Source organism: Corvus kubaryi, unplaced genomic scaffold, assembly GCF_017639235.1.
Source record: "Corvus kubaryi isolate FWS band 111438036 unplaced genomic scaffold, C.kubaryi_AGA036_p1.0 37384, whole genome shotgun sequence".
NCBI classification, from domain to species: domain Eukaryota; kingdom Metazoa; phylum Chordata; class Aves; order Passeriformes; family Corvidae; genus Corvus; species Corvus kubaryi.
Genome location: NW_024581126.1, coordinates 4577550 through 4600343, shown reverse-complemented (window position 1 = coordinate 4600343; position 22794 = coordinate 4577550). Strand labels below are relative to the sequence as shown.

Genomic DNA, 22794 nt, shown 5'->3' with positions numbered 1-22794 from the left:
GAAAAGGAAGAAACAATCCTGTGCATTTTATTGGTATTGAGTTACAGTCCCATTACAATTTATCTTTTCCTTTTTTTTTAAAACTAAAATGCAATATAGAAAAAACATAAAAAGCCTGATTGGTCGATTAGTGGTAAACACAAAGCCTGCTCACAAAAATGGAAAAAAAAGAAGTAGGCACAAAGCAATCTGCTTTGGACATGTAACTACATAGAACTTCACAGTTATGGCCCAGTTTGCTCAAGATTGTAAGAACACTTTTTCTGAACTATAACTTCTTTCTGCACAGAGATCCAATACAAGGGTTGCTCTTGGGCTTCGAAATCACCATTGGTAAAGATGCACAAGGCTGACAAGATACAGGTCTCATACTCTTCTTCAAGGTAAGAAAACTGTCTTCCTTTGGGGGAGGCACATGTACTGGTTTCCAAGGAATGGGGTTACAATATGCTGGAGCCGGATACAAATTTCTATCAGCACTCCCTAAAACATTCAGAAAATACACATAACTAAAAAGGAATATTTACGCTACAATCTTTCCAATGCAAGCAGTTATAATAATCATCTAGACTAATTACTACACAACAGTGTCTTCAGAGAAAGACAGCACAGGCACATCACATAATTTAGGTGATTCAAAATAATAAATATTCCACCTTTTTTTTTTAAACCAGTAACTGGCATATTCTTCACCTCTACTTAAATAATAACCAGGTTGAATGCTCAGTCCTTTGTGTTCTTAATAACTGTAAATGTCTACAAATTGGCTACCTTGTTTTACCTAACCACATGATGGATACACTTCAAAGTTTGTAATACATTCTACTGAATGACATAAGTGAGTAGAGAAGTATTTTTCAAAAATCATTTAAATAAATGATTGCAGCTGGCAGTATGTAACAAAGGTCCAACCAAAACATGAAGGCAAGGTATATCACTATTTACAAATAAATGTAAGCAAAAGAGTAAAGGTTGTTCACCTGCTTTGTACATGCTTCTTAAACACTCAAAGACCAGAATTTTGGTCCCAAAACTATTTCTGTTGCAAAGTGAAATGGAAGCAATTATTTTAGCTGCATAGAAAAATAATGTGTAATGCAATACCATTTCTTGCTGATTTTCTGCTTTTGTACTATGTGGGATGACAAAAAATACAAAAATAAAGTAAGACTTGTGAAACACCACACTATGAACAGCATTCTCTTCCACACTTCCCTTTCAAACAAAAAAAGGAATAGGATTACAGAAGCCAAGGAGGTACCATGCAGATGAAAAGCAAAACAGAAAGGAAATTTTAGCTCAGTATACAGATTGATGCCCCTGTCTCCTTTTTCAGACAGGACTTCTGTCAGCTTCTAATTGTTCTTGTGTCTCAAAACCCCACCTCTTTTCTAAGGGGGATTCAGGTGTGCTAAGGCGGTGCACACCTTCTGTAACATGAAAACTATCTTTACAAGGATGATGACATAACTAATTTGCTTCACAGGAAACAGTGATTTGCTCTAGTGATTCCTATGCCTGGTGAGAAAAATCAGATAAAATCATAATTTGGGACACCACATAATTATCTCAAATAATACAAATTTCCTCCCAAATAACAAAAAAGGCTAAGAAAAATACAGAAAAGGTCTCAGAATCTGTTTCTCTGACTTATACCATAGTATAGTCATTACTATGTGCCAAAATTAGATATGAGATGAATATCCTAAACAGCCTTCGTTTTACATTAAAATATTAGAAGGAAGGAACCACAAAGCAAAGTCACTGCATATTCGTGTACTAGACATACAAACCTGTAGACTTCCCATGTGGGAAACCATATCCATATAAAGCAGGTTGTGGTTTATTTCTAGCATTTTGCAGCCATTCCTTAAAGATTTTCTCCGATCTTGTTCTCTTCTCCTTTAGCTCAGCCTCCCGTTCTTTTTCTTGTTCCTAGAAATAATAATAAAAAAATTAAGGTACTCCCGGACAAAGCCCTGTACAATATACACAAAATAATAAATAATTTTTTGCAGATTTCCAGACTGCTGAATATATTTCAAATATGTCTTCAAATACGACCACCTTTTCCTAACAATGGAAAAGATGCATTTTTTGGTTTAAGTCTGAAAAAAAAAATTAAAAAACCCCAAACTCCATGTTACTCCAGGGTTTCCCTGAGAAAAACTAAAAGGCTATTAACGAAAATGCATTAACGTGCATCTTACTTTGCTGACCATACCACAGTGTCTCTAATGCGCTAACATTGCAACTCTTGAAAGGTTTTTTCCTACACAACATTGCCATTTGATATCAATATATTCAACGTAAGTTACAGATTAAGTAACTCCATCCAAATAAATGATCAGTTTGTTAATACCTTCTCCTTTTCCTTCTTTTCTGCCTCCTCAGCTCTCTTCTTCTTTAACCATTCTTTATACTTTACGTCAGCCTTTTCTTGTAACTGCATTTTTTCTAGTTCCCTTGTCGCTTTTTCCACCATTTCTTTGCTCAGCTTTCGTTTCCTTTCTCTTCTTTCCTATGCGAAACATATCAAAAAAACAGAATAGAAATTTTTCAGTATATTTCAAGGAGTGATTCTTTTGAGGAATACAGTTAATTTTATTACACAATCACAAAGAAAATTATCATAAACCTGAAAATATATGTGATATTGTAAGCTCTTTGAAGTCAGAACCTATCCATCGCTAGATTCTAGGTAAGATAGTTTTAGACATACAAACTTGTCAAAAAAGATGATAAATTTTACTTTCAGGTCTCCTCATACTACTACATTTACTACTCTGTTTTATTTATTCTGACATTTTTTTTAAACACTTCAGACACTTCTCAATATTTCTGGGAATGAAATACATGGTTGCAGTTCTCAACAATGGTGTGTTAGCTTTACTTGTTGGTGAATCTAGAGCAAACTACAGTTCCAAATGGAAGTCAGGTAAACTGCCCCATTCTAAGAGTCACTGAGATATGCAGATTGTTCAACACACTTAAGCAGAAATTAACAGGAAAATAAAAAGTTCACATAAAAATCCAGTTCATGTTTTGTGGTACTCTCTTTTTATACTCTTTAGCTTATTCACAGAGGGAATACTTCAATAAATCAATCCACACATCTCTCCTGTTCAAATCATGAAAGGGAAAATGAGAAAACACATTCTAGGGCAGGCAAAATGGTAACTTGAGTGTGAAGTGAAATTGCTGCCCATATGATTTGGAAGACAGAATACACCAGAGGTGTCATTCACTTCTGCATCTTTTCAGAGTGTGTGTATCCAACAACAATGTTCTGAAGATCTTTCTCTAAGCAAACAAACATGTATCTACTGGCCTTTTCTTCATCTAGAGAGGGAGGTATTTTTATTTGAAGAGTAACAATAGCTCTCACTTCTGTTCCTTGTAACCATTATGAAGTGTCTGGAAGCTACTGATTCGATACTATTTCTGCTTAACTCGCTTAGCTCTGAAGCAACTGCATACACATGCGGAAGCAAAAATCTACCAGACAAGCTGTGCACATGACTTGGAGGAGAGGCACAACACTTAAGACCAGTTTCCTCTTAATAGAAAAGAGCTGTTGAAAAAATACATTGGTTTTTTTTTAAGAAATATTCTACTTATACACTTCCCTGCACACTCCTCTTGAACAAAGGAGATATGTAGTTTAGCAGAAACTTATACTGACTCAGAATTATTACAGTTGGCAGTATGGATGTCAAATGCCTAGAACTACAGCTGCAAAGTATAATAAATAAATGAAATACAGGAAAAACACATTCTCAAGAAAACCAGAAATACACTCCCATTCCATTTTACCATTATATATTACCATTTTTCCCATTAAAAGAACAAAAAGGCAGAAAACTAGAGCTCTCCCCATGTGTCCCTCCCCCACCTTTTCCCAGGTTTACTGTACTTCTGGAAAATCCAATTATGCATAATGAAGCAGAAGCTCCATAATACTGGAGCTGGGGACCAGCACAATTCCTTCAGTCTGGTCTAAACAGGATACCTGTTGGTTCAGTGCTTGTCCCCCACACCAAAACTACCACCAATCCAATAAAGTAGCACATAGAGAGTAAAAACTTCAGCTTATACTGCTCTGCAACACACCACATTTCTGCCAGGAAAGAAGCCAGTTTACAGAACCGCTTGAGTTAGTGTGTCCTGTTCTGTTTGCCAATACCAGAAGCACTACTACAATTTTAACATCAGCAGCTATACTATGCACTGTGGGATTTCCACCCACCACACCCCACCTGCCTCCTTTTACAAGCTATGCTTTATTAGGTCTGTCTACCATAATCTCCAAGGTGGATGTTTCTTCACCTAAAATCATAAAGATACTTTCAGTAGTACTGCTCTGGTATACTCTTGTCAAATATTCTTACTTGACAACAAACACTTCTTTGTGTACAAAATGCACACAATTTCACAAAACAATTGCAACTAGCTATTAGCTCTATTTTCTCCTTGGTTTTTTGTTGCTTGGTGGGTTTTTTTCCATTTCACTTTTAATACATTCTAGCAAACATCAGCTTAATCTGTTTTGTAGTATAGGGAAAATGGTCAAATATTAATACACTCCAATTTCAATGCATATCTGGAATGTAAAACTACACAGAATTATAAAACAATTGGTCTTATTAATATGACTTCACAACACTGAGGCCTGTACATGTGATAAAACTATTTACAACCAAGACCAATGAAAAATTCATTTCATTCTGAGAACTAAAAAAAAGTTGAGATTCTGAAATGTTTTTATGCTAATGAAGAATGGAAACAAGATCTTTCTTAACATGAAACAAATGCTTCCATATTTAAAAATGTTGAAAAGAAAAAATAATGTATTTTTGGCAAAGTATTTAAATATCACCTTCCTGAAAAAGGCAAATAACCAATTGTCTAAGCTGTTCCTCCTTCTTCATCTAAAATTCATCTCAATCTCTTTTATTCAGAGCTGTTTCTCTGTCTCTTCATTACCAAATACTTGCAAATGCACCAACAACTCTGGAACACATAAAAATCATTAATGTAGATGAGAGATATATGTTAAATCAGTGAGTTAAACTATGGGAGAAGGTGGCTTACAAAGATTTCACACATTTTGTTGTTTGCTGACTTACCTCTGACGTACATGAAAGTAAGTTACAAAACTAAGGATCTTCCAAAACTACAGTCTTTAGCTAAGGGTCTTATTGTATAAAAGACATTAAAATAAATATAGGAGAAAACTGAAAAACTGGGCTACTTCCATACCTATGGAGTTGTTCCATAATGGAAAACAATTATAAGCAGAAAATAGACTAAAAATCTTTCTAAATACTATAAAAGAAAGGCAGGGAAGCTTCTTAAATTATGTATCTTAAATGACAATACTTAGATTAGTTTAGCTACTATCTAGGCTGACTCAAAGTTAAATTAGGTCCTATGTAAACAATAACATGCCATACACACTATCATGAAAGCCATGACTATTGCTAAGTTTTACTTCCAGTGAGACATCCGTAAGACAGGGAGACTCCCTGCAGAATTACAGACTTTACAGCAGCCTAGAAATTTTTCTGCAGACAAATCAGAAATGCTTCCTCCTTCTCTCACAATCAGAACAGCTTTTCCTTCATAAAGTTAGTGTACACCACATTCCCAGCTACTTTAGTAACTTGTTTCATGTCAAGCTTCTATCACCCTGACATTCCCAGCTTTTTCCCCATCCTCATTATAAAAGTCTATCAAAAATGCTATGAACATATATATTAAGGTACATGTTCTTCACTCCGTCTTTTACTTTCCCTTCCATGTACATATGAGGGAAGAAATTACTTGTTTATGTTTGGTGTTGTTTAGATTGGGTTTTAAAAATCCTCTTTGATCTTGTCTTCGAAACAGTCACAATTTATTCACTAAACCACTAGTAAATTTACATACACTAAAATATGGTTGCGGGTATTACATAAATTAAGGTATTGATTGTAAAACATCCAATTACTCATTGCAGGAAAGGCTTGTTCTCCTGCCACCCTGCCCAAGCACATAACTAAGGCGAAAGGTTACAAATCTACCCTGAAGGTTCACCACTCTGTGCTGTGATTCTATCAAGTCTCAGAACCTAATGAAGTCTGGGCTAGGTCAATACTTGGAAATCCCCCACCCAACACAAATCCATCTGTCCCACAAAGCAGTGAATGGTGACTCAGTTCACAGCATGTGTCCTACTGAGTCAGTATTAATTACTAACTTTTCAAGAAAAATCAGAACTACATGTATGTGGTGAATGGTCAAAGGATTTTAAAATTTGAAGCATCCCACTTTCTTCCTGACAGAAGGTAGAAATATTAAATAATTTTTCATGCAGGAAAAAAAAAACCCTAATTGCTTTTGAAACATAGGCACTATATCCAACTCAAAGAAAACTACTAAAATATATGTTTCTGTATTTTCACATCAATGACTAAATGAGAGGCTGGAATGCACAAAGTGCAGGGGCGTTTTCTGTTTTGCATTTTCTATGCAGACTGTCACTGAGTAGAAGTATTTCCAGAAACTAATGATGTGATTGATATTTTTAAGATATTTTTACTTCTCACAGCAATCCTTTCCATCTTATGGTCCGCAGAATGTGACAACATTTTTCTATTCACAGATAAGGGTTCTACTTCACAGCGGTTTGCTAACAGCTAGCATATTCTAGCATCATTTAATGCTGACTGATGGCAAAATACAGGAAAAGCCCACATTGCCAACATCAGAACACACATCCAAATTTACTCGTTTATCCTCATAATAATCCTGAACATCAACCACTTTTAGCAGTCTTGGAAATCTGGGTCATTCAGACAATTGTAATTATCTTTTCAATTTTGCCCTGTAACCCAAATCAGTGACCAAGCCTAGGCCACAGGAGTACTTCTTTAATCTCTCTAGAATTTCCATGTGAAAACAAGAGGCTAGAAAGGAGGTCAACAGAGGTCTGAGCAGCAGATGTCTCCTGACAGGCAAGTTTATATCAATTTACTGCTGAAGTTCACACAAAGTCAGTGCAGACCCCACTGCAGTCTGGGAACTGGAGAATTACTGGATCTTTCTCCCAAACTGTGTTCATTTCATAGGGGGACTCAATGTATGTGACAAACAAAGTTTTAGCGTACTTGGTCCCTGGAACACTATTGGGATTTTCAGAAGAATGTGGACTCCACGAATGCTGCTGAAATACATGAGCACTCATATTCACCTGTCACCCTGAATTCCTCTTCCAAAACTCTGTCTAAAACTCATTCTAACACTCACTATGAAAAAATAGTTCATTCTACTTACAGAAATCTAAAGGTAATTAAGATTCAGGTACAACCTAAAATTATAACCATGGCATTGATCATGCATGACATCACAGAAAAAAATTGTGTAAAGACTTTCCAGGTTCAGAGAGTAAAAGACCCACAATATGAAAAAAAAATCCATAAGAAATTAAGCCCAGACCCACAAAAACAATTTAGATATGTAAAGACAGGTATGCACACAGAAAATTTTCATTCTTACATGCAGTTGGTTCTCATGACTGGAAATCATGTCTACTAGAAGCTTCCCTCACAAACACATTTCTTGAAAGGGTTCAGTCTTGAAAGAAGTAGACATCTTAGCATCTCTTTCAAGTCTAAACTGTCAGCAAAAACCATAGTACATCAGGCTCTACATTAGCAACCAGTGCTTTGACTCAACAACAGTTCAGCTGTAAGAACATTAACCTAGGACAGGGTAGATCTGGATTTCATTACATTTCTGCCTGAGGAGATTCCAACTAACATGTCCCCAGGCTGCAGGCTGGGATGACAGGATTCTCCACCCCTTCTGTGGAAGTGGTATCACTCCTCACAAAATAATTAACAACTCATTGGATGAGAGAAAGACAGTATGAGCAAGCATAGCTTTTGAACTTGAAAGTCATGCTTGAGCTGTTGAACAATCTGTGCTCTGTATTAACCATGCTGAGATAAAGTACACATTAAACAAAAAGCCTTTGGTGTAAGAGTTGGCATCTAGGTGTCTCTTCTGGGAGGAATTACACAGCACAGCAAAAAGGGAAGTGTCATAGGTTAGCAAGCATAGTCCCGGAAGGGATGTCCTTGCTAAGGGGTGCTTACAGTTTCCTCTATGACCTGATAGAACCTATCAGCTGGCCAGTTTGAATATGGACAATGCTTTAAGCCACTTAAAGTTGTGATCGCCTCTGTGATACACACTTAAGAACAGACAAACTCCCCCCCTCAAGCTCTCTCTCGTTTCCGGTGCTGGGACAGGTGGCTGCGGGCCCGTGTGGGGCCAGTGGGCCCGGTCCAGGCCCTGCTCGGGCCAGGCTGGGCCGGGCCACGGCCATCCTGGAGCCGATGGACCTGTTCCATCCATGGAACCCCCCCCCACTGCCTTGCCGTGGGCAGCCGAAGCAGCTCGGCTCTCCCCCCTCTCCACTTAGATAAGCCACATTCCAGCTGCAAGGCCGAGGTGAGATTAACCCTTTTAGAGCTGTGAAGAGCTGAAAACCTGACAGAAGAGAAAGAGGAGATGCTTAAAGCTGAAATTCTGTTGTGAAGCTATGATATATCAGAGTATCCCGTTGTAATTTCATGAAGATATGGGGGGTGGAGTGTTCAACTCGTAAGCAAAAGCACCTGCGCTGAGATAGGCAGATGCTGACGCAGCTGTAATTTCATGAGAAGTTTGGACAGGGAGAGATGGACCAGATGAGGACTTTTGCTCCAAATGGGAACCTCAGTTCCTAGAGATGCTCCCAGAGATAGTCCTAACGATGAAGATGAGGAAGACCCTTTGCTCCCAGAGGAAGGAGAAGGGCCTCTGTTCTTGTTTCTGAACGGCTCAACCTTAAAATTGTACCCCAAAAAACTTCAAGAGTGGACCCTCGAAAGCAGTTGTGGGAAAAGCTGCAAGTCGGGGGAAGGGACTCACATGCAGGCAGAGAGACTCCTCTTCCTAAATGGACTGAACAATATTTGGAGGTGGGTGGCTGTCTCGTTGTGATAATGTTTTCATAGCACGAGCAATAAGAGACTTCTCTTTCTAAATGGACTGAACAAGGTTATTATGGAAGTGGTAAACAGACTGAACATCTTAAGGGTTGTCTTTTTACATTGTCAGTGGGAGAAGGGAGGAAGGTGGGGGGGAGGAGGAGAGTTCTGAAGGTATGGTATAATTTTTTTTTTTTTTTCCTTCTTTTAGGTCTGTTAATAAACTTCTTTATATTCTTTCAAGTTTGGTGCCTGCTTTGCGTTTCTCCTAATTCTTATCTCACAGAAGATAAACAGTAATGAGTATTTTGGACCAAACCACTACAGGAAGTCTGCTCCAAGAACAGTCCTTCATTACTATACAGTGTGATGGTTCTAGGCTTTCATATACTTCTTATTGCTTTTTGCTTCTCATAAAGACTATCAGCCAACAGCACAGTAAATGGTAAGAACAAAATTTTCAGTGAAAAAGCATTCAAACAGAACCTTTCCATCCTGAACCTAGTTTCCATTAAAATTATATTTTTCAGTAAGTAAAGGGGTCTTATTGAAAAGAAAAGAACAATAAAAATGTTGAACATCCAAATTCTATTCTTAATGCCTGCTTGGTCATATTTACTTTTAAGAAAAAAAAAGAGTGTTGCCTTATTCTCTATTCAACAATGCAGAAAGTATTAGAAATGTTACAGTCGAATTTAGATTGGTATTAGAATAATTGGTTTTTTCAATGGAAAATTGTAACTTCACCACTTGTGCTTTTACAACTTTGCTAGGTATCACATTATTACAGCATAAAGAATTACATGCAAAGACTAAATACAAGGGTGTTAATAAAATGAGTTTCAGAATTAGTTATTTTGGGATGCAAGCATTCCTCTTTGGGGATTTCTCTTACTGTTGCAAAGATACGCATAACACATGTAGTGGGTTTTGTTTTGGATGGACTTAATTTTCTTCATAGCAGCTCCCGTTGTGCTTTGTTTGGATTTGTGAACAAAACGGTGTTTGTTGATAACATAAGTTATCACTAATCAATGCTTACGAAGCTTCAAGGTCTTTTCTGCTTCTCATCCCATCCCACCAGTGCATAGTCAGGGGGTTGCGCAAGGAGTTGGGAGGGGGCAAAGCCAGAACAGCTGACACCAACCAACCCAAGGGATATCCCAGACCATACTGCTCAGCAATAAAAGCTGGTGGGAGCAAATGAGGGGCTACGTGGGGTCTCAACTGCCTACTGGGGCTAACCCAAGAATGTAATGTATATATATATATATAAAAAAATATATATATACATATATAATGTAAATATTTATATTTACACACATGTATATATATGAATTGAATACTCTAGATACTGCTAAGTTCATATTCTATTGGCATTGTAAAAATGAAGCAGCTTTGCAGAGTCAGTAAAGGTGGATTAAATATGATTTGAAGATACCATATTAGATTGTAGCAGGTAGAGTACACTGCATCAGAGTTGATTTTTTTAATATGTAATCAAAAAGCTGTTGTCATCAAGCCTGACCTTTAATCCTAATATTTTATTCAGCAAGAATTCATAAGAGGTTCTGACTGTTATGACAATGTTAAAGAATTAAACAGTCATGGCAGTTTACAGGCTCTTCACAGTTTATGCATTCACAATGCATTTCTCAAAAGCTTTTCATCCTTTGATTTGAAACCAGTACTTTGATTTAATCAGTAATTCCACAATTACAAGTACCTTACCAAAGTGTCCACAGCTGATGATAGGAATGAAAGAGACTTCACATTATAGGATCAGAAGTTCACATAAAACAGGAAAAGAAAAAACCTTGGCTACTGCCAAAAGCGAGATTCCTATGCTATGGCAAAATATTAGGAGGTAAGTCTTATATACCTCAGGTTCTGCAGATATGGTCTTGTAAACACTGCACTCTCTACTACTACTCTAATAGATACGCAAGTCTTAAACCCAAATTATGCCTACAACGGTAAAGGCAGGGGCTGGGCTCCCGTTTACATGAACATAAGAACACTTCATGTGAGACTACATAAAGAGCAATAGTCAAAACCATCCTCAGTTCTTTAAATAATTAACAGTAAAAGAACACTAGCAAAGAGTTCTCCATACTGCACCTCATTCTTGGGAAATGAGGTGCTAAGGGTAGGGTTTTCTTCCTGGAAGAAGGCTACATGTATCTTGAATCAATTAGTTCAAGGGAAAATAAGGGAAAAAATAAATCCAACTGGCTTCAGAGAGCAGCTTACATATATTCCAAATCAGAAGAGAAGCTCCAGGAACTTCCACTGATTAGAACACAGTAAGTTATCACTCAGTAGGACCAGTGCCTGGTCACACTGTGAAGGAACTTGGAATTGAACCATACTGAACAAGTTCTCAAGAGCGGTGGCCTTCAAAGGAAACACTACAAAAGAAAGTATGAATGAGTGATCAACTCTGAACGTCTATGACCTTAACTATCATGTTATTTTACTGCATGTTTTTTATCCAGCCAGAGTTTTGTCATCGCATATTAATTGAACAGAATTTAGATGAGAGAGAAAAATCTTTGGAAGGAACCAGAAATGTGATTCCCAAATATTTTGAGGATAAATAGCAGTATTTTTTATCTTCCTCCTTAAACTGTAATTTACCCAAGTCTGTAAACAGTCTACTTATCATCTACAACCAGCTAAGCCAAAGAGTAACAAAACTTCTATTTGTTAAACAAGACCATATTTGACAAGCCACAAGTCATACAGATGCCGCTATGGAGAGAAGCTTTTCAAAATGTATCACACAAGTAGGTACCCCGATTCAAATAATTCCAAGACACAGTTTAGAGGACTGTATTGAAGGTGTTGGCTGCACATTTTGTGTTAAACTTACTCAGTGGTGGAGAACAATGACTGAAGTTAACTCATTTGTTCAGAATCTACGTGGAGTCACAGGAGATTAAAGACTTCAAAGGCCTCTTCTTTTTAATGATAAAATTCTAGCCATTCTTTACTTCTTGGTTTTATTTTCAATAAAAAACTTCATCCTAAGAATGGGTCCTTTCTTGGCTGCTCCCCCTCCAGAAAAGAAAAAAACCCACAGTGCAATAATGAACAGACAGAGAGAAAATAGGATTTCACAAGCATTAATTCTAATCTGAAGAAATTAAATACAAATTAGTTTTCAATCTTGAATACCTATTCAAGATGTAGTTCAATGATAATATGGCAATCAAGGATGTCAATTCCTTTTGTTTCAAACTCTGCAGTTCACTATAAGCGCCTTACCAAGCTGGAGCCTAAAACCAGCAATAAATAATCAAGCAAATACCAGAGAGATGAAGACAGATTCTAATGACTTTGCTGATCTATCTTCAGTTCCGCATAACACTTAAACCAAGGCTACTTTAATAATGAAAACAGGACACTGAACACCAAATCTACTTGCTCAGCATTTATAACCATAACAACCTCATTTTTATCAATAACTCTAACAGTAACTCAGAAATAACAGTTCTAGTTACATAAAAAATCATGTTATGTTCATTTTTCTTCTGGAATCAAAAGCATGCTTAGAGTTATTTTAGAGTTAAAATATTTCACTTGATACTCCTATGACTTGCTAAAAAGTCAACAGACAATTTACTGTTTGCCCACAAATTACTCAACTTTAAGAGGGAGAGAAAGTAAGACTATTTTTGTCCAGGAGAGATCCAGTACCTTACTGAAAATTGTACAGGCATTGTTAGGTCCAGGAAAGTGCCTAACAATTGATTTTATTAAGCTTTTAATTCCTAGTGAGCTGCAAAATTTTGCCATAAACAAACACTTGTATAACCATTATTTCATGGCTTAGCATCTTCTTTGATGGCTCATTATTTCAAAATACTACTTCTAGTTCACTTACAACCTTTAAGAACCACAAAAGTTATTTACATAAAGAATACTAAATAGCTAGGATTCCTTTATTTTCAAAAATAGTTTATGTAAAATGAAAGAAAGAAAACTGTAACAACACATAATTTTTAATCTATATTAAATAATAAAAAAACCAATAGTGAACACACAAACAGTGTTCAAGCTTTGCTTCCTAACCCCACCCTAAAGGACCATATTTAACAGTTAGAGCATCACAACTAAAATTGCTATACAAGAACACTGGCTTGACATACAGAAAACCAGAATTCTTTTATGCAAACACAAACATTTTACTTCTGACATAAATGTCTCTCACATTCACAGTATGAAGACTCTTCCAGCAGTGTCTCCTGGTGCTGGATGCTCAAGATGAAGGAAAAAGTTTCACGTATGCTCAAGTGTGCCTTACTTTCTTCATCACTACAGTACTGAGCAATGGAAAAGGATACAGACTTGTGGAGATTACAGAGATAAGATCCCTGAAAGTACTGCCTCTTGGCAAATAAAGCATTTTCTGCACTCTACACACAGGGCTCAGAATCAATAACTGAACTTGAAAAAGGTGAGTGCTTAATGGAAATTTCAGTAAAGTATACTGCAAGTTTTGCCTCAAGAAGCACCTTTTGATATTTCTATGAGAAATTGTTTTCCAAATAGGAGATATATACACAGTCCCCTAGAAAATTATATCAACTGTGAGTGCTCATGACTCTAACCTTAACTACAGCTGAAATCTTGATGCAATTTCAAACATCTTAGTCACTGAATTGACATATTTATCCTTCAGTCTGTATCCAGTTCCACAAATAATCTTGTGGAAACTTGAAATGGGACAGTCTATGCAGCACAAATATCCTATGGACAGATAAGCTTTTAAGTTCAGTTTGTCCTTGATTTGAGTGTGGCTTATAGGAAAGACTAGCCAATGAATCATCTGATTTCAATTAAAATCAGCTTACTTTTCTAAACACTTGGGACATGTTCTAAGGATGACATTATGCTTCCAAAACATAATATGATAAAGTCCAGACACAAGTATGTTTTTTTGCCTGTCCTCTGGGCTGGTTTGATTACAATAAAAAAGACCTCCTATTCCCACTGACAACAGAATAGAAGCTGTTAACCAGTAAATCCACAAAGTTCCAAGGAAAATCTGAATAAGTAGAAATTTATAGAAGTTGAAGGAGGGGATAGGGGTAGTGAGGAGGAGACAGAAGGAAAACTTCTGGTTTTGAACTGGAAGTGTTTTAAGAGGCAGATCAACTCTTTCAAGCCAATGAATAGGTACAGACACCTAGAATTTAATTTTCATTTAAATTTCATTTTGGAAGAGGAAAATGGCATTGTATATGCTGAATAATAAATCTACTTTTTGCTGTGTAATTTAATTAGTAATATAAATCATAATAACTTAATCGAGCAGGATAGGTTCTGCTGTTTATACCAATTATCCAACCAGCATTAAGACTAAGATTAATTAGGTTAGATCCAAACATATGTTATTCTAGTGGTTCTAGGCTGAATCTGAAGAAGGAGTTCTGAAATAATGAAAACAAATGTATTAGGTCTGCCCATCCAACACAGCTAGTGCTATTGGGATATTTTTAGTGAATTTTCATCTGATTTTATTCAGAAACAGAAGTATAGAACAGTAAACAACTGGTATTGCTACAGACCATAAGACAATGAACACATACACCCATGCACTACCAGAGGCTGAACATGCCCTGGTCTCCCAAGCGTTCCCAATTCTGCCATCAAGTGCATATGCTCACTTGGTGTGACACAGCTGTATAGAGATCCATTGATGTGGGAGACAGAGGAGTAGAAACTCCTGCAATTAAAGGAGGCTTTGATTTACAACCCTGGAAGAGACTAGGTCTGGCTTAATTGACAGAGATTTGTGGACTTTAAGCAAAAGGATTACAAACTTGTGTTCCTACAATTATAAGTAAAATTGTACACTGGGTGTTTTGGTGAAGGGTTTTAAAATATAATAGTGTGATTTTATATAGTTTAAGTTAAGAATGTAGATGGTATAAGAGAGACATCTGTGTGTACGTGACATGAGAAGTTATTGGTCGAGACACAGCTGCATTGCAGTGAGAAGTGCCACAGGTGATAAGTCATTAATCTAAAACAAAGTGTCATTTTAAGTATCTATTGGATTAGAAAGTTATAAATTACGATGTAACCCTAAATCTTGTGACTAGTCGCCATTACTCGGAGGTGTTGTAAAATCTCACGCCTCGACTGATGCGTTTGTTATTTTAAACAATAAATTCGTGTAATTGCATAGTCCCATCCCTTAAAGTTATTTTCCTCCGACACGTGAAAGTGCGGGAAACGGTCATATTGAGATCAGGATTCTGTCTGTTTCTGACCTTGGACTCAGGCATCCCCCTCAAGAGAACTTAAAAATCTTTTGATCCCACCCAGAAATTAATTATTGAGTGAAGGAGTTCCCAATTACTAATTGTGGTCTACTGGGAATTTCTTCAATCTGGCCCCATACCTCAATTATCTCTCTAAACCTTACCACACTCTTTGCCTGTTCATGGTGATATTTAACTAAATCCTTCTTCTGGCTCTACAAGACATTGCACACAGACAGGATGTACATTTAACCCAAAACGTTTGGGCACTGAACCTGGGAAGTCTGGGTACATTAAAGATCAAAACCCCAGCTATAATCAGCAGAAAGCTACTGCACAAGATGTACACCAATTGTCAGTTATCTGACTACTCAGAAAACAAATGCCTTTGTATCTCACAGAAAAAAGCCCATCAGTCTTAAAAAAAAGTTTAGCTGTTTTGGCATGTTTTTATAATTTTCAATTAAAGCAGCCATTTACTCAGCAAACTAAAACCATGGAAGTCCAAACAGACTGAGTAAATTTTACATAGGCTTACTCAAGCACGGCATGAATATTTCCAGCCAAAGCAGTATTTACCTCTTCTCTTTTTTTCTGGACCCATTCCTTGTGTTTCTCTTCAGCTATCCTTTTTCTTCTTTCACATTCTTGATATTGCTTCATTTTCTCAAGCTGTATATTCATTTCCTAATTAAAGAAAAAGTATACATCTCAAATCTGTGGTGACCGTTTACAGGCAGTACTGTAAATAGTATTATGGCAATAGTGCTGCAGTTAAAACAAGGTAAGCATTAGATTTTGGTATTTTTCCTTCACTAAGATTTTGGAGAAGATTAATGACAGTCAACACAGAAATACTATGAAATACAACCAATGAAAATGTATAATTTTTAGGATAGTAACTGGAAATACATATTTTAATTAGATTTTGGAAGCAATTAAATGTACCAAGTCACTCCACAGTTTATTGAAATGCCTTTTTAGTCAGCAGAATCTTAATTTGCAGCAGTACTTTCCTACAATATTTAAAATTTACATTGTGTACTTCTCTGCACTGTGGAAGGTATCAAAAGCTAAGTGAAGTATTATTCACCTGTGATTTTTAGTACCAGAACTACTAGAACTTTAGGGCTTAACCCAAAACTTACTAAAGCCAAAATTATCGCAGATTCTAGCAAACTTTGAAACGGAAGGTTTATTTTGAAGATGAGAGAAGAAATTCCAAAGTATCTTTATATGATATACAGTATATATGCAGTCACTTGCATCTCTCCAGTGAAGTTAATAAAGAAAAAACATAACTAAGGAGACAATTTGAGATGTCTAGCTTCTCCAACTGTAACATTAACAAAAAGTCCTAATTTTTAATGAAAATTCATACCTTCAAACACAGGACAGATGGAATTATTTCCATGAAACTGATTTTCTGCAGTCAGTTTCAGAAAGAACACCCTTTTCTTATGACATTGAATTTCAGTTTAATAGGACATCAAGAGAAGCTTACAGAGAACTCAAACACCCACAATACAGACATGGTTTGAAAATACAGTTGTAGCTGTATTGAGGCAAAGTTACAGCAAATAATGTCTCCTTTGAGTTCCAAGACACCTGTATTGCAGGTATCCTGGCTTCTGTAAAAGCTGATGGCACTGTAAGTACCTTAGAAGACCCAACTTAATTCCACTCCAAATGTTTATCCACATTTTTGACATTCAGGGCCGACTTGGTGCTAATGTCATCAAAAGATCTATCTGGGACTTCCCAGTTGTTTCTCAGGATATCAGTTTAGAATACTTTTAGTATCCAAACATAGCAATAATTTTTTATATAAATATCACATATTTCATTCTTTTCTGGCATCTTACAGAAGTGTTGATTATATTTTTCCCCCAAATATAAGCTTTTCACTTTGCCTTGCTGCAGTTTGACATCTAACGTTTTCAAAATCTTACAAACTAGAAATATTTACCTATATGACTATTTTCTACTGGCATTAAGTAATGCTTGTCCTATGACTGTTCTTAATACTTAGTTGAGAGACATCTGCTAGCTTACATTTACATTACCAATCCAGAATATAAATGGGAAGTCATGAATTGCTTCATTTGTTTGGTTTGTTGATTTTGTTTGATAAGTTTGGTTGATATTAATGGATCAAAGCATATTCCTTAAGTTTAACAAACTACTTTGGTATACTGCTGATCTTTAAAATACTGTTCCTGAACCTTCCAGTGGTACATGTTTTATAAACAACATGAGGTAGCCCACATAAAACAGCTGTATGCTATATTCACTTTACAGATAATCACAGAAAGCCTAGGAAAACATTCAAGGTCAAATAGTTAATCAATAACTAAAGTGAGAAATTACCTAATTTTGATGTGATTGTTCTAATCACTACCCAATACTTCCCATTTGATTTTCAACAACAGTATCATTTAATCAACTGCCAACTACAAACAGAATAATCAAGAAAAGATAGAGTGCTCTCACTTAATTGTGTCCCAGCCCTGGTTCTCAAGAACTGTTCATCTGCAAGGGGGCAAAAGACAGACTGAGGGGGAAAAAATGCTGTAACAGGGATCCCTATCCTGGGAAAGGACACCAAACAGTTGTAAAATTACATGCTAAGTGAGTAACACCACTGTGCCTCAAAACTAACCAAGTAGCTTGGCATACTTACAATCAGTACACACCCCATTTTCTTCTACATGCAGGCATACGTACCCATGATGAAAATCAAGGTAGTAATTATATAAATGTTTTAATTTTCTAAAATTAAACCATTACCTGACAGTTGGATAAACAAAATATTATACAGCACCAGTTCAATGAAGCATAACATTTAGCAAAAGAGAATGCACACAGTATGAATCACGCCAGCAATGACAAACACAAACACTTTGGAGGCCTAAGACACTAAAAAAAAAAAAAGGGAAAAAAACCTACTTGTGTTTCTACAACCAAAGGAAAAGAAAATGCTGTGTTTGCTATCTTCTATTAGACTTAGAATGAAGCCAATTGGATGTAATCACCTCTGCAGCTCTAGCTTGTAAGCGGGCACGCAGTTCCTTCTCTTTGCCAATGAACCACTCTTCCCATGGCGAAAGGTTATCTTTCAAAGGTGACACTTTTCTCCCCCCTGCTATTTCAGAGCATTCAGCCTTCCTGAATTAAAAACAAGAAACATAAGAGAATATTATCTATAATGTATTTGATTGAAAAGTTAAGCAGTGTTACTGTCTTGAAAAAGTACTTTTCTTTTATGGCATAATGTGACAACAATGACAGAATTTTTCTACTTGCTTAGTAATCTCCCTAATGGATAAAATGGCATTTATAATGCACCTCTGACCATCCCCCTTACATTCTACCTTTTACTTACTAAATTCTAGCTTGTTAGTGATTCTAAACTGTGGAACAGATCCAAACATTACCTTTTAGGAATTAAACAAAAATAATACCTTTTAGGAACTAAACAAAAAGATGACCAGTAACATCAAAGTGTCACTTTCCTTCTCACATATGGAAGCCAAGGAAAAACCAAGATTTAATATTCACATCCTATCCTTGGTCACAAGAAGCTCCATGTATCAAGTGGTCTTTAGCAAAAGCAAAGCAAAAGCTAGAATGTATTTTCTTCATTCAAGTCGTATACAAGTGGATTCATGGTATCAAGCAACCTCAGCATTACGAATCCATTCATTACTAATGCATCCATTCAATCCAATAAAGTTTTCCACCTTAAAACGCTTTCACAGGAAATGTGCTTAAGAAATACAGCTAGTATACAATACTTGATGGTATTATACAAGATTGTGTTAGACATTTAATAGGATATCTCACATAAGTCACTCATAACTTCTTTACTCATTACTAATGCAGCAATCCTACCCCCGGTCAGAAATATCTTTTATAATATTCTATACATGTATTATTTCATAAGTAACACAATATATTAGGATCCAAGTCAGCAAAGTTTGAAAACATGCCAAGAGATTTCTTTAAAAGATTTCTTCTATCTGCCACAGAATTTTTTCTTGAGAACAAAGCAGCGAAACTAGACTTCACGTTAGTATTTCATATGGATGTACAGACTCTGGAAATACCTACCTACATACATACTTCACTACAGTGAGGAATTCTGTTTGCTGAATCTAAGCTACAGAAGAAGCATCCAACAAGCATATTATGCTAATGCTCAGGAAATCAATCTTTTAAATAGAAGATATCTGGGCTTTATCAATATAAAAGTACAACATATTCACAGGACACAGCAATACTCTGATACTCTATTGCAAAACATTTTCTGTTCCACTCATCTTTAGAATACATGTCTGTGGTAGAAAGCATTTGGGGACAACACCAGTGCTAGGGAGTTTTGTCCTACTCTTCTCTGTTATTTTACCCATATGTGTTTGTGCTAGCAGGACCAAGACAGGGGAACTGATTTACACTGAAACCTACCTGGAACAGGTTTATTTCTCTGAACAAACCCACTTTTACAGTGTGCTGCCACAGAGATCCAGAATAACAGAACTGACAAGGACACCCTTGCATGTCACAAGACCATGCAAGGACAGAAGCAGCACAGACCAAACACTCACAAGCCCAGCATAGTCCAACACATTCTGCTGCACCCTAGGGCTTTTATGCTACAGGATTAATAAAGACCAAAAATTTAACAGAGTCAGCTTTTAAACACATACATATAATAACAGATACCACTTAAGAATGTTTAATAAAACATTTTGTAAGGAAATAAGTCTCTGAAAGTTTATTAAAGGATAAAAGTACTACACATTCACATTCAGGGAAAAACCCTGTAACTTTGCACAGACTTGACATTTTGGGCAGGGATACTTCCTCAATACATTCCTTTGCTTTGCATGATTTGCATTATGGCACCTAGTACTGGAACATGGCTGACAAATTAAACCGACCTTAGAAAAAGTACTAGGAGAATGAATAAATTAAAGAAAAATAATATTTACTATGTCTTTTCTGGTATCAGTACTCATGAAATTTAAGCTGTCAACTTCTCAAAAAAGTTATTCACAGTAATAGATTAAAAACTTACTGTAGATGAGTAAGAAATAACAGAAAATGAAGCTTAAACAGAGGAAAACACAAACTCAGTATTAAGGCCTGTTAGGAGAAATACTTCTCCAATACTGTGTCGAAAGCTCTCCAATCGCACCAGAACCCAGCCTTTCTTGGTGTGCATTGCAGCCACCAGTCACACTGTCCCTGGCACACCAACCATGTATTTTGAACCACACAGACCTTGAATTTCACAGGGCCATTTTCTGAAATTCTAGCTTGTTCACAGTTAAGAACTTCTTCAAAATAATTACGGTAAGACTTCTTAAGATACCCCATTCTCAAGTGCGTATTTATTTCTAACTAAGTATCTTAAATCAAACTGGACACATCTGGCATTAGACCTGAAGTCTGATTAATAAAAAACAGTGATTATCATTTGCATATATGCACTGACGTCACACCATCAAACATAGCACTGATCCACAATGAAAGTATGAAAATGCCTAACCCCATTTCAGAAGGCCTTGTTTTCACCCTTTCTCTTTTGCAAATATTGCATTTCCCAATGTATCTGCCTCCAGTTAATTTTTGTGTAGTTTTAAGACGACAAGAACAACAAAAAGATTCAGAGTCTATGCATATGTGGGGGTCTATATAAGAAGTGGTTTTTATTATTATACTTCCAAGATCTTGGCAGCTATACACAGAAGCTGCTATATGAACACTTGGTAGGCACTTAGTACAACATGGCAGCAGCATTACTCAGAAGCAGTGTCTGCATTAACGAAGCATGTATTTTCCCCACAGTTTAATAAGACTCTGCCAACTCAGGCCCTAAAAGAGGTTGTCTTCAGCTGCATCTTACTGCTGCCAGAGAATACTGCAGCAACAGGCCCAAGAGTTGGGAGCTGTTTCAAATAGCCTCTCAAGCTGCAAAGACAAGTTGTAGCTTGAACAAATTGCAACAGAACTTTAAGGTGCATGAACAAAATTGCTTATTGGGAAGAAGTATATGGAGAGGTAACAGAAAAACTGAAAGGGATCACGAACTGGCTGATCTCTTCACTCTGAAGCTTCTGACTACACTTGAACACTCTTTCCCTGGATTTTTAGCACCTTTTTCAAGAAATGCTTTTAAGCAAAATTCACTGTGATCCATATTCCTTCACTGCTCTCCATGGAAATTTGAAAACCATGCTGGAAACCTGCACCCCTGTAAAGCTCTGCTGTCCTTTCTTTACTCCACTGTCACTTTTAGCTCAGTTCAACCTTGCTAGTTACATTCACCAGTTAATGCATAAGTCTGGGAAGTTTCCATCATAAAGTGGTATTCCAGAATAGGATAGGCACTCCCTGCTATTCCCCCTTCTGTTTTAAAGGAAGAATAAGAATTATTTATTCTCCTATCAAGCCAGCGAGATCCCAAGTAAAAAGAAGGCGTATTATGTTTGCATATAATTAAAATGGAACAAGATGTAAGCCACAGGAGCAGGAGCTGTGCAATGCATGCATACAAAGCTGAATCTGGACCCAGCCATATACACTACGAAAAACAGCCCTTTAGTCCGCAACCACTTTTAAATTAAGGCAGGAAACATTGCAGGCCAACTGCCTATAAACAATTCATGAGCCCATAAAAATACTCAGCTGTTCACTGAGAAGACTTTCCAAAAAAAAAAAAAAAAAAAAAAAAAGGAACAAAGTGCTTAATGCACTTATCTATGCAAACAAGCCTATATTTATTAAAATAATCTTCTGTCCCCAGAGTCTCCAGCGGAGGGAAACGAGTGCAGGGGCCCGGCTGGTCACCAAAGGGCAGCCCCGAGCTCCCTGCTCGAGCCCGGTCCCTGCCGCAGGGGTTACCTATCGCCTGCCAGGCTCCGGGAGGCCGCCACCCGCTCCTCCTCCTCACAGCCCGGGGAGCTGGAGCGAGACGCGAGGGAGAGCGGGGAGCCTCTGGAGGGGCTGAGGGGGTCCTCGCCCTCAGAGGGCGGCGAGCTGAGGACGGTGGCCCCGCTGTTCCTGGTGCTGCAGCAGCGCCGGGCGCCACCGCTCATGGCGGGAGCCACCGGCGGTTACCGGCAGGGGCGGTCCAGCCCGAGCTCCCAACGGCCCCCGCGGCCGCAGCAACCGGGTCTCCCACGGCCGCCCACCCTCGCGTCCCTCCCGCCTGGCCCGTCCCTGCCGCACTTCCGCCCTACCCGTGGAAGTGCCCGCCCAGCCCTGCTCCGTCCGGTGCGGCCAGGGCCGAGGCAGTGCCTGGGAAGAGACACCGGGACAAGACGGGGTCAGAACCGGCGGCCACTGATACGCTTTTGACCAGTGAGTCGACTCCTCCCAGCACATGGGATCTGACGGAGGCACCCCGGCCCGGGAGAGGAAGCAGGTCCGGGACTGCCTGCCTGGCCCTCAGCTTCTCCAGGGTGATCACTGACACGCGTATGCTAATCTAT

At 37.6% G+C, this 22794-nt stretch overlaps 1 protein-coding gene across 1 annotated transcript; it reads right to left on the bottom strand.

Moving 5' to 3' along the window:
* On the bottom strand, positions 1–22519 carry CCDC34 (coiled-coil domain containing 34). The gene is made up of 6 exons (XM_042035676.1): positions 22205–22519; positions 18331–18463; positions 15875–15982; positions 2363–2521; positions 1794–1935; positions 1–483 (listed from the first exon to the last, which is right to left on the bottom strand). Exons 1-6 carry the CDS (start codon positions 22396–22398, stop codon positions 269–271), a joined length of 951 nt encoding a protein of 316 aa, XP_041891610.1. The 5' UTR covers positions 22399–22519; the 3' UTR covers positions 1–268.
* Positions 22520–22794: the final 275 nt, after the last annotated feature.

Coding starts and splice junctions, on each gene's coding strand:
- CCDC34 (XM_042035676.1), bottom strand. CDS start 22,398: ATGAGCGGTGGCGCCCGGCGCTGCTGCAGCACCAGGAACAGCGGGGCC. Junction 18,464..22,204: donor CGGAGCCTGGCAGGCGATAG/GTAACCCCTGCG, acceptor TTTTTAATTCAG/GAAGGCTGAATGCTCTGAAA. Junction 484..1,793: donor CCCACATGGGAAGTCTACAG/GTTTGTATGTCT, acceptor TGAATGTTTTAG/GGAGTGCTGATAGAAATTTG.